General features: G+C 49.5%; 1 protein-coding gene across 6 annotated transcripts in view; it reads right to left on the reverse strand.

The window, feature by feature from the left end:
• Positions 1–14,891, reverse strand: part of RIN2 (Ras and Rab interactor 2) — a 1,069,632-nt gene that overhangs the window by 133,835 nt on the left and 920,906 nt on the right. For all 6 annotated transcript variants that reach the window (XM_069607527.1, XM_069607524.1, XM_069607525.1 and 3 more), the window contains one exon: positions 3,925–3,997. In XM_069607527.1, coding sequence (XP_069463628.1) covers positions 3,925–3,997 — 73 coding nt within the window. The remainder of the gene's footprint in view (positions 1–3,924; positions 3,998–14,891) is intronic.

Below are 14,891 nucleotides of genomic sequence, written 5' to 3' on the forward strand. Positions count from 1 at the left end.
CCATGACTGAATAGCAGTTTGACAGTCAGGGATGAGAGACTAGGAGGAGGAGGAAGCGGAGGGAAGTTTGAAAGAGAGCTGTGTGGGTCGTCTGCATAACACTCGAAGTGAGAAGAGAGAGAAGAGATCAGGTGGGCCAGGTAGATGTTGAAAGGCCACAGTGAGAGGATAGAGCCTTGAGGGATGCAACAGGTTGAGAGTGTGATAGTGGAGAGAAAAGGCCAAGTTGAACCTGGGAAGTTCGGTCGGAGAGGAAGGAGAGTCCAGTGCCAGGCCCATGATGCCCCGGATGTCATGGAGCTGATTCTTCAGGGTGGCATGATTCACAATATCGAAGGCAGAGGAAAGATCCAGGAGGATAACAACAGATGGAGAGTTAGGGCCGATATTAGAGAGCAAGTCATCACAGGTGCTCAGTAGAGCAGTTTCCATGTCTCTTGCAGCTTTGAAGCCATACTGGTGGTCGTGCAGACAACCGGCAGATTCGGTGTTTTGGGTCAGTTGGGTGATGGCCAGCTTCTCCAGGAATTTGCCAGGAAGGGGGTGATGGAGATAGGTCGATAGTTGGCAGGGCAGAAGGGAACAGAAGAGGGCCTTTTAAGGAGGGGATTCACAAGGGAGTGCTTGAGAGGAAGACGGAAGGGGTTTGTGGCAAAGGAGTGGTTACAGAAATCAGGCAGGGAAGGAGCAAGGGAAGCAATGTTCTCCTTGAGGGTATATGGTTTGAGGGTACAGAAAGCACAACCGACTGCACTCTAAGAGTTCTCCAAACAAGTGTATCCAATCACTGATATGGTCACATCTATATATATATATGTCAGATCTGTGCCGGGGAGTCCATCAGAACTTCCGTTAAGCATCTTACCCTAAAATATCCTTTTTAAATGAACCTAGTTCACTGTCCCCTGACACCATAGAAGCAATGTGCGTGCGTTTGCCTCAAATGTCTACGTGTACAGAAGACCTAATCTAGAAATAATCTTTGAGCAAGTACATGCAATGTGTTTGCCTGAACATTTACGATTCTTTCCAAAAATGGGTTAAGGAGCAAAGTGAAAGAAACCATGCAGGTCAGAACACTCAAAAACATGGAACCTGTTTTTCGTATCATTAAATAGAAAATGCTTACAAATATATCAAGACAAAATGAGAGATGTTCTATATGAGTTTCTTTTAGCATTGTCTGTGGGTTTAAGAAACAATATGCCCTGGCTGGTGCCCAGAAAGGCCCAATGACTGAAGCTTCAGGTAGGGCCTGCGAGAAGAGCATAACTGGGTGATCTGGTACCATAGGCTCTCAATAACATTTTGGAGACTGCAAAGCGACAATTTTGGTGTTGGGGACATCCTAACCCAATCGTCGAATAATTACAAACATGAAACATCTAGTGATGGCCACAGACTGAAATCACTTCCAAGACTAGCAAACGCAAAGACAAATATGCTGAGCTGCGAACTGGCCGAGTTCATGGAAAAGGTCCCCGGCAGGCCACTTTCATCGAACGGCGCCCTGTCGGGGAACTGAGAATGCGCTTACTGCACATGCTGCAATCAGGAAGAGGCGGCGGAGTGAGCGGTAAGGAGGGGTTTTGAGCAGGGTTAGAGGTGTCATTGGGGTGTATGTATGTGTGTGTGCGTGAGGTGCCTGTGTGCATGTATGTTGTTAGGAATGGGAGGTGGGTTGGGGCAATAGGATTACAGGGGTTGAGAGGTTGTCCCCTGCTGATACACGTTTGGGCATGGGGCAGGAGCGGCAGGGAGGGAAAGGGGGTAGCAGGGCTGTGCCCCGCATTAGGGAACTGTAGGAAAAGGGGTGCCACAAAGGAAAGCATTATTCCCAGCAGCGCAGGCGCCGGGGTTTCGATGAAATCTGCCTGGTGGGAATCAACGAACAACCCTGAGCTGCACACTGCTAATTCTGGCCCACTATAGACCTGTGAAACCTAAAGTATCCCAGCAAAAGTAGAGGAGAGAGTATGTAAAATCAGGCATGACGTGAAGTAGATTCACCAAAGCCAAGCAGCAATTCCTCCTTCTCAATTTAGGCCTCAACCTGTCTCTTTGTAGGCACTGTCAATATTAATCCTTATGTTATTTATGTATTAGTATAATATCATGAATAGAAACACACGAATAGGAGAGCAGCTGAGGCATCTGTGGTAAGTGCCATGGTCAGGGGGCTTTAGATGTATCTATAATCTAAGTGGGTTAAAAGAAGGGGAATTCAAAGATAGTTGAATCTTTAAAAATTGGCAGACGTTTATCAGTTTGTAGGTGTTGCAAGCTTTAAACGCTCCAGTAATGAAGACATCTTCAAAACTCACATCCTACAGCACGGGTCTGCAACCTGAGGATTTGCAGATGTTTTGGATTTTGACTCTCATGATCCCTCCCCATTGAATATGCTGGCATGGGCTGATGGGAGTTGTAGTCAAAAACATCTGAAGAACCAAAAGTTGCAGAGCCTTGTCCTAAAGAGATGGTATAATACTTTAAGGCCTGTGGTGGTGGAGCCAAACGCCCTATTAAGTAGTTAGACTGGCATTGAGGGCTCTTGGCTCGGCAGCAGCCCTTCATATCATAGGTATACCAGCCACCTTTAATCCCTAAACACAGGCAAAGACTTCCAACTAAAATAAATCGGGAGTAAACACACACCCAACAAAAAATAGGAAACAATGGGCACACCGCTCCACAGATCTATTAGGATCGTAGGTACCAACAGAGCGGTAGTATAAACATGTATTTTGCAGCAATCATTAGGTAAAAAAAAGTATGGATCATGACAAGGTATCCTTTTTTGAGCTAAATTATATTTTTACTTGTCCAAAAATAACTAAATCGGAAAAGGTCATTACTATTTTACATCTTAAAATAATAATTTTACCCACAAATTCAAAAAAATAGCAACTACAATGCTACTGGAAAATCTTTTAGGGAGCACCTTTGTGACATTTGGAGAATTTTCTTTGTAATGTTGATGCTTCTTGTTTTTCGACGCTCTTTCGGATTGTCTGTTATTTAGGGGTTCTTAGAAGAGTGGGGAACGGTGCAAAGAGAGTGCCCCACCAGTTCCAAATGGTCTGCGGTGCACACTTTGAGATGATAGTCATTCCCTTAGCTATGGCATCAGCAACATCATTCCTTAGTAAAGGACCTTATCAATTTGTTGCTATCAAAGGGCCGGCCATGAAAGTGTGATAAACATGATGGGTACTGACGCGTGGTGCATGAACAGCGAGGCAGACATGTCTAGTCCTGCGGTACGGATGGAAAGTTAATCATCTATACTACTATATGTGTAATGTATCACAGACTTGCACGAGGATATTTAATTTACAAAGCAGACAAATGGACTGGCTGCAGTGCGCTATGCAAATCCCAGTAACATTGTACAGATGTGACAAAGTTAAAAGCAGCTCTATGCACAGCTCATATTTATAGCTTGTCCGAAATCATGGCCTACACCTACCATCGACTTATAAAACAGAGCGGTCCTTTAATATCTGTAGGAACAGTAACTCATTTAAATGTGAAATGGTGGGTCCGATATACAGAAGCAAAACATATGTGTCACTCTGTTCCCGTGTCAGAAATATCCTAGCTAGTCCTACACACATAAGAGCTAGCTGGTTCATACATTAATACCAATGGCAGACTCTCACACCAGACGAACAGTTGTGCAATGCAGTGCCGGTTATTAATGCAACGTTATTTTTTTTGTTACGTTATTTTTTTTGTTTGTTTTAATATTTATAATGCGCGACAGACCCGAGGGTATCAGGGCGCAATAAGCATCAAGAAGTTGTTCAGCTTGGTTACATTGCTGTGCAGGTGCAGGCAGTTTCTACAGTTTTATGGCAAAAGTCTGCACAGAACCAGGCGCTTGTCGTTGCCATCCCAGCTTGCGGCCTTGCATCTTACCTACTAATGCAGTGGAAGGCGATGAGCCTGAACAAGTCTGCGAAGCTGATCCCAGATCCCTCCACGGAAAATGCTGCAGGGGGAGAGCAGATAAAGGACAATAGGTCAGTTCCCGCATCCCACAGGGCCGGCTACAAACTGTCTCTGGGTTTCCAGGATGGAAGCAGTGCTGTTGTGCAAGTATCAGACAAAGTCGTGTTTTGTTAATCAGAAACAACTGCGCCCGGGCTCGCTTCTCGGCCAAAACAACTTTTCTGCTAAATATACAGCGCGTCTGGAAGTCCTGTCTCCTTTCCTCATTCCAGAAACATGAACTCACCACAAAGAAATGGGGGAAAACAGACCAGAGTTGCACAATGTACTACTGAGGGAGAAGCAGATCAACAGCAGCGGTGGGGACTCAGCACGGCCCACAGTTGGGGATTTGAGAGTTTCTGTAGTTAGTATTATTCTGGTGCAGGGAGTCACGCAATAGCTGCACGTAGTGTGCGTGGGCTTGTTATGGCCACAGAGCGCGAGGCACAAGGCACAAAGGCCATGCTTGCACGTGTTGTGTCATCTTGATGAATAACACAACTAGGCAGACATATGTGTTTTGGAGACCAGAAAATCACGCACATTAAAAAGTAAAAGTAACAAAGGCAGAACCAATATGGTTGTGCAAAATGACCTCTTGTGGAGATGCCAACGTCTAAGGAATTACTTCACTCACCCGTTTTGTGAATACTAAGGGCCAGATTCATGGAATATTTTGCATGATTCAAAGTGACTTTGCACTTCTGAAAAGTGACTTTGCACTGCCGACACAAACCCTTATTCGGGGAACTGTGCAACGTGCATTTCTGCAGTGCAGTCAGTGCAAAGTCATTTTGTACTGCAAAAATGACTCCGTACGGACTTTGCGCTGCACAAATACACAGTTCCATGAATCAGGGTTTGTGTCGGCATTGCAAAGTCGCTTTTCAGCAGTGCAAAGTCACTTTGAACCGATCAAAAAATTCCATGAGTCGGGCCCATATTTTTCACATTTAATGCCCACCAAATTCTCCATCACGGCGTTCTTACTACAGGTGTACTTGTTGACATCAATCAGCCTTCTACTCACTCCACCGCACATTCGACCACAAGGAGGTTACTATCTGCTAAGGTCGAGAGTAGTAACCAATCTCTCACAAGTCAGCCCGTAACACCTCTTCAAGAGGAACTTCCACCAACTCTTTGTGTTTCAATAATGCCATCACTTTCTACCTGAATCTAACACAATGAGTACCTGCGAGTATTTTCAAAGTACATGAAAGCATGCAGCAAGTTTTGTCATAGCAAAACATCAAAAAGTGGCAAACAAACCAAGAAAAGTACAAAACACAGTTTTTCTACTGCTAGAAAGTGTGACGGTGTCATGGGTCTGACTCTGTCAAGGGTGGGCAAAGGTCCCTTCTCAACCTGGCCAACCAGACCTACTCCAGAGGTGGTGTGGGCGAGTTGAAGGGGACCCCCCCGTCGCTGGCTCTCCGGCTCACCAGTCTGCATGGAGCACTGTTTTTATATTTGTGCCTCTTTCCTTGACCTCATGCCCATCAGTCTCTGACCTCACATGACTCCCCTTTTAATGTTGCAGATGATGTGCCAGAAGCCTGGAAAACAGAACAATCAAGCAGCTCGATGCAAAGGACTACAGCTACCAGCATGCACCAGACTCCTCTGACCCCCCGAGGCAGAGAAGGGATCCCAGGCGACAGCCCAGTGCACAGGTGAACAAGAGAGGCTACAGGTACCACAATGCACCTAGGCTCTACTGGAAAGACCCATCCTGGGTAGGAGGAATAAACTCGTTGCCCTAAAGGAAATTGAGTATCCTTCCCCTTTGTTAGCAAAATGGGAGACCCGGTAAGAGACAGGACGGTGGGGTGAGCAGTTTTAAAACGAAATAGTAAAAAAACAATATTTTGGTAAACTAATGGTAATTACAAAATATGAGACATTCAGTTCACCAGTAAAACGTGATTGAGATTTCAGTGACCTACTACAGAAGTCAAACATGTGACATAGAGCAACACAGAGATACACTGCTATTCTCTAGATGAAAGAGGAAAGCAAAACGTATGTAAACATACACACCAGACCCCACCCACTGTAATATTTTCCCATCTGCAAGTTAAAATATAAATGACACTCTTACACCTCTTTTCATTGTCATGAGAGTGAAGCAACCTGAAATAGTGTTGGCTTTGGTCCCTAAATCAATTTGTCATCATTCCTGTTCCGAGAGTGCTGGTTCACAAAATCGGGTGAAATATATTTTATACTTCCTATGTGTGAACAACCATGTCGATTTGGATGTGTTCCATTCTTAACACGTGTAAGTATTGATGGAGTTTTACTCTAAGAAGATGCCTTAGCATAGCACGCGCGTGCACGCGCGCACACTCTATCTCTCTCTCTCTCTCTCTCTCTCTCTCTCTTTCTTTCTCCCTCTCTCTCTCTCTTTCGCTCTCTCTCCCAAAAACACTGACATCACTGAGAGGAATTGTGAATGCTTAGCCGAAAAACTTTGGAGCTCCCTCCTCAGAGTAATACGAACAATGAATGACCACCTAAAATTCAGAAAACATCTCAAAACCTGGCTCTCAGTATGCCAACCCAGAATGAAGTGCTGAGAAAAAGAGAGCAGTCGGGATGGGAAGGAGACCTAGGTGTATCCTTCCCTATTGAAGGTCAAACAGAAAACAGGGGAGAGAGGTGGGTCTGACTTAATTGGACCTCTAGGCAGCCAGATTGGAACCGATGGACTATTGGGAACGGGGAACACATCCCACTCTCGAGCAGGTGGTAATTGCGGCACAGCAAAATGTTGTAGAGGGGCAGATATAGCCCCTTGTGGACCCACTCATCTGCACACAACGTAGGAGGGGCACGTGTAGGCCACCAGAATACACAATAGGGGAAGGGATATGTGCAACAGTCAATCAAAAGAGACAGTGTAGGATAAAGCACCGCCACTAACTACCCCTGCTAAAAAAACTCACCCTTCTGCATACACCTCTCAAACGCTGAACTAAACACACAACCATACCTCAACAACAAAAAAAACCTCACGCACTTCACTACACCACAACTACGAAACAAACCACACATAGCCACGCACAACAACACATGACGGCTACCAAACCGAAAAACACACCTACGCTCAGCAAACGGTGTCAACCGAACTGAAGCTGCCAGCAGCACATCACAGCTCTCTTGCTCCTTTTCACGCTGAGTCCTGCTAACTTACCCCCTACCCTCTTGCTTTGCAGATCCGCCAGAGGGCCAAGGAACCACGCAAGTGGTGACAGTGCACGGTATAAGTACCTTTAACGTAACATAACTTTAATCAAATAACTGGAAATTTGCAAAACGGAAATGAGAATGTCTAGCTCTCGCTTGGTAGATATCCTATGAGCATAAAGAAAAACATAAATGATTTGATGCATAATGCTGATTTTACTCAGCGCAATATTGTAAATCACATGCATGAGATACTACTTACTGATAAGCAGATTTCCTAAAATGGACGCTAGATTGCCTATGTTTATACCCACATAATGATTGGCTCTCCTGTCTCGAAGGAAGAGTGCTGTTCCCTAACAGTTAGCTTCGACACATTTTAAAGAAAACGCTGTGATGTAAACAGGTCATGTTTCTTTTCTTTATTTCCACCCCAAATTTTAGGCTGGACCCTCAAACTGAACCTGCCTCGCCACAATTTATTTTGGAGGAAAGGGACGCCATGGGCAATTCAATTGATCTATCTATTTCATGTTGCTCATATGTGTGCACACACGCGTATGTTTAGTTTCCTAATGCCAGTGCCAATGTGCATCTGTTGTGTGTCAAGGGCATGCAAGGACATGGCCTCGTCACTGCATGAGTTTTTAAACATTTTCTATTGTTGAATTCGGTTTACACCACGCCAAATTCGCAATGTGTGCAAAACAACGAACCCGTAGAGCAATTCACTGTACTGGATGTCATCAGCCATGCATGGTCTGCCGGTTCCGGCCATGGAGGCCTGGAGTTGGACAACCCTGGGGGCATCTGCATAGACCAAAAATTGGATTGCTTGAGAGGGGGCTCAGTAATACAATGAGACAAACACAAAAGAGCATCAGTACATACATTCCCTCTGAAGCCGAGCTTGTGCCTATTAAATAATTACGAAACATTTATTTTTCAAGTATTAACAGCTGCTAAAATGATCCTATTTGTGTGACCTGCCATTAAAAAAACATTTCAGACTACCCCAATTATCGTAAGGATTCGCCGAATTTGCTGCCTGTGTGTTCTGAATTTTGCAATTAATTTAATCACGTGTCCTCTATGGGGCTAGATTCAGCAGCACATAAAGTCTGTTTGCACTGTAGCTATTTATACACAGTTTATTGTAATTTACGTTTTGTAGAATGTAAGAGGAACAATTTCAATGAATGTACCTAAGAGATTTACGCCTGTGTAGCCATTAATTGGCTCAGAATCCCAAAAATCCTCAGAGAAGCCAGCCGCTTGGACTTGCTGATAGAAGAAGGCATTCTCCCTAGGAACCCAGTTTAATATGTCTGCAAACATTTTGATAAAAAGGAACATGGTGAAATGTCACTTTCAAAAAAGGGTGGTCAAATTAATGACAACATGATTAAATTGCAAGGCGAACCAGAAAACGAAGTCTGAATATAAAATATGTATTTGGAGATAGATGCCTTGTTTGAATTTTTGAAATGTTAAAACATGAATGTGTTTCCAAGCTACTGACTACGAAGCAGATACAATTGCAGACAAACGGGCCAGTAAGGTGGTTCAGGAGCACCAGGAGAGACTAGTATTGACTTATTTACAAAACAGTTTCCATCTTTTCATGCCAGTTGTGTCAGGGTTCCATATTGCAGCACACATGGAGCCACCACATGAAACTTTCTTCCATGGAGGAGTTATTACAATATATTATTTTGATTTATACATTAATGTTAGGGTGGAAGTGTTTCTTTGGTGTTTGGGTGCTTGTGTCAAGAGGGACCGGTAGTCCCTGGGGATCTGTCATCCAGGTGGCCAGGACACGGCCATCGCTATTGGATACAGTTCCTGGGGGTGGATTAGTGCGGGAGGATCACTTGGATGGGGGTTCTCGGGGAGTGGAAGTGGGACACTGACGGGTGAGACACGGTACCCCCTTCCTTATAACACCTTTTCCCCATCCTACCCCATAGGATATTTAGAAGTTTTATTACCCCCAGTTTCCGACACAGACACTTTCTTACACCACGAAAGACAACAGCCTAACACCATGGCCATTTACCTGACATGTCCCAACACAAGGGTCAGGCAGAGTCAGGCAATTGACAATAACCACACACACCTGACGGCCCTTTCCCTTCCCCACAGGGATAAAAGATGGGGCATGAGAGCACAATCTGAGCAAGGCAGACCGCACAACGAGGCATCTATTCCAGGACATCAGTTCAAGAGGAGGAGAAAGACAGTGAGAACCGAAAAGACGACAAGGAGGGAAGTGCCCTTGCCCTTTTCAACCCAGACCTGCAAAGCCTCTGTGAAAGGATTCATAAGGCCGAGAACAACAGCTAATGTGTGGTGTAGCAGATGTCAATGGTGCACAAATCCCTCCTACACTGAAAACCAAGTCAGGGAGAGACGCTTGGTACTGTGGTAGCGTCCTTGACTCCAGAGACAAGAAATACCAAGCGGTTCATCACAGCCGGTGAGTCCGAGAGGGAGTCGATAGCAAACAGAACTGTGTTGAGCGAAGGTTGCAAATGGCAACATAATGTGAATCAAAGATCAAAGCCTTTGTGTGTTACAGGACTGTTAAACAACCCAGGGTGAGACCAGCTGCAGAGTGGTCTGGCGCCACATGGGCGCTCATTCGAAAGAACCTGGCCGGTGCCTGTTTGTTAAAACTACAGATCAAGGAGGCCCTAGGAGAGCCGACGCAAGAGGACAGCCAAGGTAAGTAAATCCTGCATTGTGTGAAGCAAGGTGAATGTGTAACTGGCAAATGTGAACCCGGCTGAAGGACGCCTGCAAAACGGGATAAGGTGCGATAAGGAACAAGTTACTTACCTGTAACTGTTGTTCTCCAGCATGGGTCTGGCATGGATTCACATGCTCCTGAATATTCCCCGTCGTCAGGCTGGGAATCCTCGGTAAAGAAAAAATCAGTATCAGTTTCGTTTCTGATCTGTCTTTCGTAGTAGTAACCAATCACTGATCTCTGCGTCATACTGACCACAGCCAATGACTGCCCTCTACCTAAGCCCCGCCTCTGGCAGCCATCTTCAGATTTGGTAGCACGTGAAGTGGCAGTATGACCAAGTGAAGAGCCGCAGAGGGGTAGGCGGGAGGGTTCGTATGTGAATCCATGCCAGACCCATGCTGGAGAACAACAGTTACAGGTAAGTAACTTGTTCCTTCTCCAGCATGGGGTCTGGCATGGATTCACATGCTCATGAATTTAAGAATAAATAGCAATACATACATGCACAACCACGGGGGGTGGCAAAAGGCTCAACATTAAGCAATACAAAAAACTCAACATTAAGCATCTCTTACCTCCTCACCAGGCTCACCTTAAGCGAACAGGTTGCGCAGCACTGCTTGGCCGACCCTAGACTCCTCCCTGGAATCCCGATCGACGCAGTAGAATCTCGTGAAGGTGTGCGTCGACCTCCACGTAGCAGCCCTGCAGATGTCCAGCAGGGGCACACCAGATAAGAACGCCGTAGTAGCAGCGATCGCTCTGGTCGAATGGGCTCTCGGACGGCCTGGCAGCGGTCGGTTAGCCAACCGGTGGCAGTGCATGATGCAGCCGGAGAGCCATCTGGAAATAGAAGACTTCGAGAGAGCCTTCCCTTGATTCACAGGTCCAAAGTTCACGAACAGCTGTGATGTCCTCTGGAAACTCTTCGTGCGGTCCACGTAGAACTTCAGCACTCTAGCCACATCCAGCAAAGTCCTCTCGGCCGGCGAAGAAGGAGACGGGAAGAAAACAGGTAACACCAAGGGCTCGTTAAGATGGAAGTCCGATGGCACCTTGGGCATAAAGGAGGGGTGCTTCCTAAGCACCACCCTCGAGGCATGGAAAGTCAAGTACGGTGCTTTGCAGGATAGGGCCTGGATCTCTCCCACTCATCGTGCGGAGGTAATGGCCACCAGGAATTCATTCTTCCACGACACAAACTTCATCGGTGCGGAGTGCATCGGCTCGAATGGGGGCCCTATGAGCCTGGTCAGCACCACGTTAAGTTCCCACGCCGGGGCCAGGGCCCTCACCGGCGGGAACGACCGGAACAGTCCTTTCATAAACTCTTTTACCAGTCGATGGGACCACAGGGACGCACGTCCTGTGGTTCTGGTATATCTGGAGATCGCCGCCAGATGAATCTTAATGGAGGCATGGGCTAGCCCAGCCTTTGCCAGCGATAGCAGGTACGGCAGCACTTGAGGGGCCGTAATCCGTAGGGGGTTGATCTTCTGTGCTCGGCACCAGATAGAGAACCTCTTCCACTTATGACCGTAGCATTTGAGAGTCGAGGACGCCCTGGCCTTTGCAAGAACCTCTCTGCAATCGGCCGGTATATTGTAGCCCCCAAACTCTAGCGCTGCAGGAGCCAAGCCTGCAGGTTCAGCGACGCCGGGTCGTGGTGGAAGATGGCGCCTCCTTCTCTGGAGAGAAGTTCCGCGTCCGCCGACAGCTTGATGGGAGGGGACTTTGACAAGTCCAGAAGGTCCAGGAACCAGATCTGCCTCGGCCACGCCGGTGCGACGAGGATCATCCTGAACCGGGACCTCTTGAGCTGGCTGATGAGTCGAAGCAGCAACGGCAACGGAGGGAACGCATACAGGTATAGGCCGTCCCAGGGGAACGAGAACGCATCGCCCATGCTTCTCGGCTGGGGAAACCTGCTGGCAAACCTCTTGCACTTCGAGTTCGTCAAAGTTGCGAACAGGTCGATTTGGGGTTTGCCCCATCGTCGGAAGAGTTGATCCACCTGATCCTGGCGCAGTTCCCACTCGTGACACGCGCGCAGTTCCCTGCTGAGCGAGTCGGCGATGGTGTTTCTTTCTCCTGCCAGGTGGAAGGGAACCAGGAACATCCCCTGGGCGACCGCCCAGTGCTACAGATCCTGTGCCTCCTTGGATAGGGCTGGGGATCTGGTGCCTCCCTGCTTCCGTATGTAAAACATTGTCACGGTGTTGTCCGTGAAGATCCGCACCACCTTGCCCTTGAGCGACAGGAGGAACGATTTGAGAGCCCAGAACACGGCTCGGAGTTCCAGGATGTTGATGTGCAGGAGCTTCTCCTTCGGGAGCCAGAGGCCTCTTGCGTGGAGATCTCTGGTGTGGGCGCCCCAACCTTCCAGGGAGGCGTCCGTCGTCACCGTCTCCTGGTACGCCGGCGTCTGAAAGTCCTTGCCCGCCGTGAGGTGCGCTCGAACGCCCCACCACTGAATCGCCCACCGGAACACCTCGTTGAGGGGGACCCGGTCTTCGAAGGTGCCCGTCGCCTGCATCCAACGGGCGTCGAGAAATTCTTGAAGAGGGCGCAACCGTAGTCTGCAGTGGCGCACCAGGTAGATGCAAGAGGACATCATCCCCAGGAGGGACTTGATGGACCTCACCCTGGCCACGTCCGTGGCTAGCAGGCGCTGCACTTTGCCTAGAATGGTCTTCGTCCGTTCTTCCGACGGGGCCGCCAGGCGCCTCACTGTATCGAGCTTCGCTCCCAGAAACAGGGCCACCTGCGACGGCACCAGGTGGGACTTTGGGTAGTTTATGGCGAATCCCAGGTCTGTCAGTAGCTGGACGGTCCTCGCAGTGTGTTCGACGGCGAGTTCCCTCGTCCTTGAGCGGATGAGCCAGTCGTCCAGGTAGGGGTAGACGTGAATCCCCTGTAGGCGCAGCCGCGCCGCCACAGGTGCTAGGCACTTGGTAAAGACCCTGGGGGCCGACTTCAATCCGAACGGCAGTGCTCTGAATTGGTAGTGGCGTCCCTGAACGACGAACCTGAGGAACTTTCGGTGACTTTTGAGGATGGGAACGTGGAAGTATGCATCCTCCAGGTCCAACGACGATAGAAAGTCGCCTTCCTCCAGCTGTCCCAGTACATGCTGGAGGGTGACCATCCTGAACTTTTGTGACCTGATGTATTTGTTCAAACGACGAAGGTCCAGGATGGGGCGCCAGCCGCCCGTCTTCTTCCTGACGAGGAAGTACCTTGAGTACACCCCGGAGCACCGGAGCCTCTTCGGGACAAGCTCGATGGCGCCTTTCCTGAGCATCGCCCGTACTTCCAACAGCAGTTGCGGGACGTGATTTTCCTTCCTGGCCACAGGTGGAACGTGAGGGCACTTCTTCAGGAATTCGATAGAGTGTCCTCTTGCCAGGGTATCCAGCACCCAACGGTCAGTGGAGATGGACTTCCACACGCTGACAAAATTAGTCAGCCGGCCTCCCACCGGGGTGCTTCGGTGGGGGCCCGAGACCACGGCCGGTTCAGTCCTGCTTGGAGGTGGTGGCCTTGTCGCCCTGGCCACCTTGCCGACGGCGGCGAGGCGCTCCCTGCTTGCCGCGACCCCTGTAGGCCTCCTGAGACGAGGAGCGTGCCGCCTGGCGGTAGGACGACGATCCACCGCTGGAACCCTTGGAGGCACCCTGTCTGCCCCCAGAGCTCCGAAAGGGCCGTCGTTGCTGAAGGGCTCCTAGGGCGCAGGCCGTCTCCATGTCCGTTTTTATGGCTTGGAGGGATTCATCCACCGCCTTCCCGAACAAGTTGCTGCCGTCGAACGGCATGTCCAACACCCTGGTCTGGACGTCCTGACGGAAGTCGGTCGCACGGAGCCAACCCCGTCGTCGTAGGCAAACACCGTTGCCCAGCTGGCGGAACCCGGTATCGGCAATATTGGTTGCCACCGTTATGGCGTGGTCCGACGCCACCTCGCCTTCCTGAAGTATTTCCAGGGCCTCGGACCTCTTGTCGTCCGGCAGGAAGTCCAATATGGGGGCCAGCTTAAACCAGAGCTCCTTGTCGTAACGGGCCACGATCGCCAGGGCGTTGGCCGCTTTGATCTTCGTCGCCGCCGACGAAATGACCCGCCGCCCCATGGCGTCCAACTTCTTTCCCTCGCCGTCCGGCGGGGAATTCGACGCGGAGGCTCCTGACCCCGCCGCTTTCTTCTTCGGCGCCGCTGAGACGACCGAGTCTGGCGTTGGCTGGGCCCTGAGGCACAGGGGGGTGGTTTTGGGGACCCGGTACTTCTTCTCGTACCGGTCCCGTTTGGCTGGTGCCGTGGAGGGGTTCTTGAGAACCGACAGGCCTTCCTCCCAGATGTCATCGATTAGAGGCACCACGATGACAGTCTTCCTCTTGGCCTCCCGGCGCTGATAGAGGAAACCTTCCTTTTTCTGCTCCTCCGGGCAGAGCTGGAACAATTCGGACGCCCTGGCGATCATGGCGTGGAATGAGCCAATCTTGTCGGGCAGCGAGGCCCGTGCGACGGGAGACGGGAGATCCGTTCCGTCGTCGTCGCCGTCGCCCTCAGAACCCGTCGTCGAGCCCATCGCACCTTCATCTCCCGACTCGTGGGAGGATGAGGAGGGAACTTTAGGCCTTACGGGGACGAGTGGAGGAGAGGGTTGGGTCCTCTGTCGTTTGTTCTGAGGACTTCCCGACGGGCCAGGTTGCGGGTCCTCCGGCCTGGGCCGTGGGAATCTAGTCCTTATATCAGAGCATAAGGACTGGATCGCAGACAAAATGGCCGCCGAGCCATTCTGAGGCCTAGGTTCCGGCTGCGCCTTAAGGGAAGGCTGCTCTCCCTCGCCATCGTCGTCTTCCTCGGTTATCTCCCGAGGATCTTCCTTACGGGATCGAACCTTCTCGATATGGACTTCGAGGTGCCTCACGGCCTCGGTCAGTTCCT

This window comes from Ambystoma mexicanum, chromosome 4q, assembly GCF_040938575.1.
Source record: "Ambystoma mexicanum isolate Mex_15411 chromosome 4q, UKY_AmexF1_1, whole genome shotgun sequence".
NCBI lineage: Eukaryota > Metazoa > Chordata > Amphibia > Caudata > Ambystomatidae > Ambystoma > Ambystoma mexicanum.